This window comes from Penaeus monodon, chromosome 22 (genome assembly GCF_015228065.2).
Source record: "Penaeus monodon isolate SGIC_2016 chromosome 22, NSTDA_Pmon_1, whole genome shotgun sequence".
In the NCBI taxonomy this organism is placed as follows: domain Eukaryota; kingdom Metazoa; phylum Arthropoda; class Malacostraca; order Decapoda; family Penaeidae; genus Penaeus; species Penaeus monodon.
The window spans coordinates 14762523-14763227 of NC_051407.1; the positions used below are offsets into that span (position 1 = coordinate 14762523).

General features: G+C 45.5%; 1 protein-coding gene across 1 annotated transcript in view; it reads left to right on the top strand.

Moving 5' to 3' along the window:
* Nucleotides 1–148: 148 nt before the first annotated feature.
* The window catches only part of LOC119587576 (carbohydrate sulfotransferase 9-like), a 16279-nt gene continuing 15722 nt past the window's right edge, over nucleotides 149–705 (top strand). Inside the window, exon 1 of the mRNA XM_037936288.1 lies at nucleotides 149–543. Coding sequence (XP_037792216.1) covers nucleotides 181–543 — 363 coding nt within the window. The 5' untranslated portion in view covers nucleotides 149–180. The remainder of the gene's footprint in view (nucleotides 544–705) is intronic.

The following is a 705-nucleotide window of genomic DNA, read 5'->3' on the forward strand; positions in this document are numbered from 1 at the left end:
AGCGCTTGTGCGTGTAAAAGTATAGTCGGTCAATGAATTTAATGGCTGGTTTCAAGCAATAAAAAAAAATTACCAGCTATTTATTATCGCAAAACACCTGTAGTAATACTTCGTCATACTTCGCCTTTCAGCTTATATCTGCCCCCATACCTATCCAGTCACCAGTAGTGAGTAATCAGGATGACCAACAACGGAGTGCCGCGGTGCTTCAAAGTGACTGCCATCGTAGGGGCCACGTTTACACTGTACCTGCTCTTACTGAATCACGATCTGGGCTCCTACTTGGGGCCTCTGACGCCGAAAAAGCCCCTCCTTCTGATGCCCAAGATACAGAACGTACAGACACCTGCTGCTTCGTCTCCGTCGGCCTCGCCCTCCACCCCTGCGAGTCACGAGGACGAGGATGTTGCTCGGAGGTTTCATGAACGGGAGGAGCTCGCGGAGGAGATGTGCCGGAAGATGAACACCAGTGGGAAAATACTAACAAATTACTTTATGTATTACAACAAGGAGTACAAGCTTCTTTTGTGCGCTCCTCCTAAGGTGAGTTTAGATAAGGTGTGTGACTGATGATTCATCTACATATTTTCTTGAAGATGGTTTCCCGACCGTAATGCAAAATTAAAGTGCCTATCAGGACTTTATCACTGAAATGATTCATTTTCTTTTGTTCTATGTGTGTGAACATATCTTCCATCAGTCGAT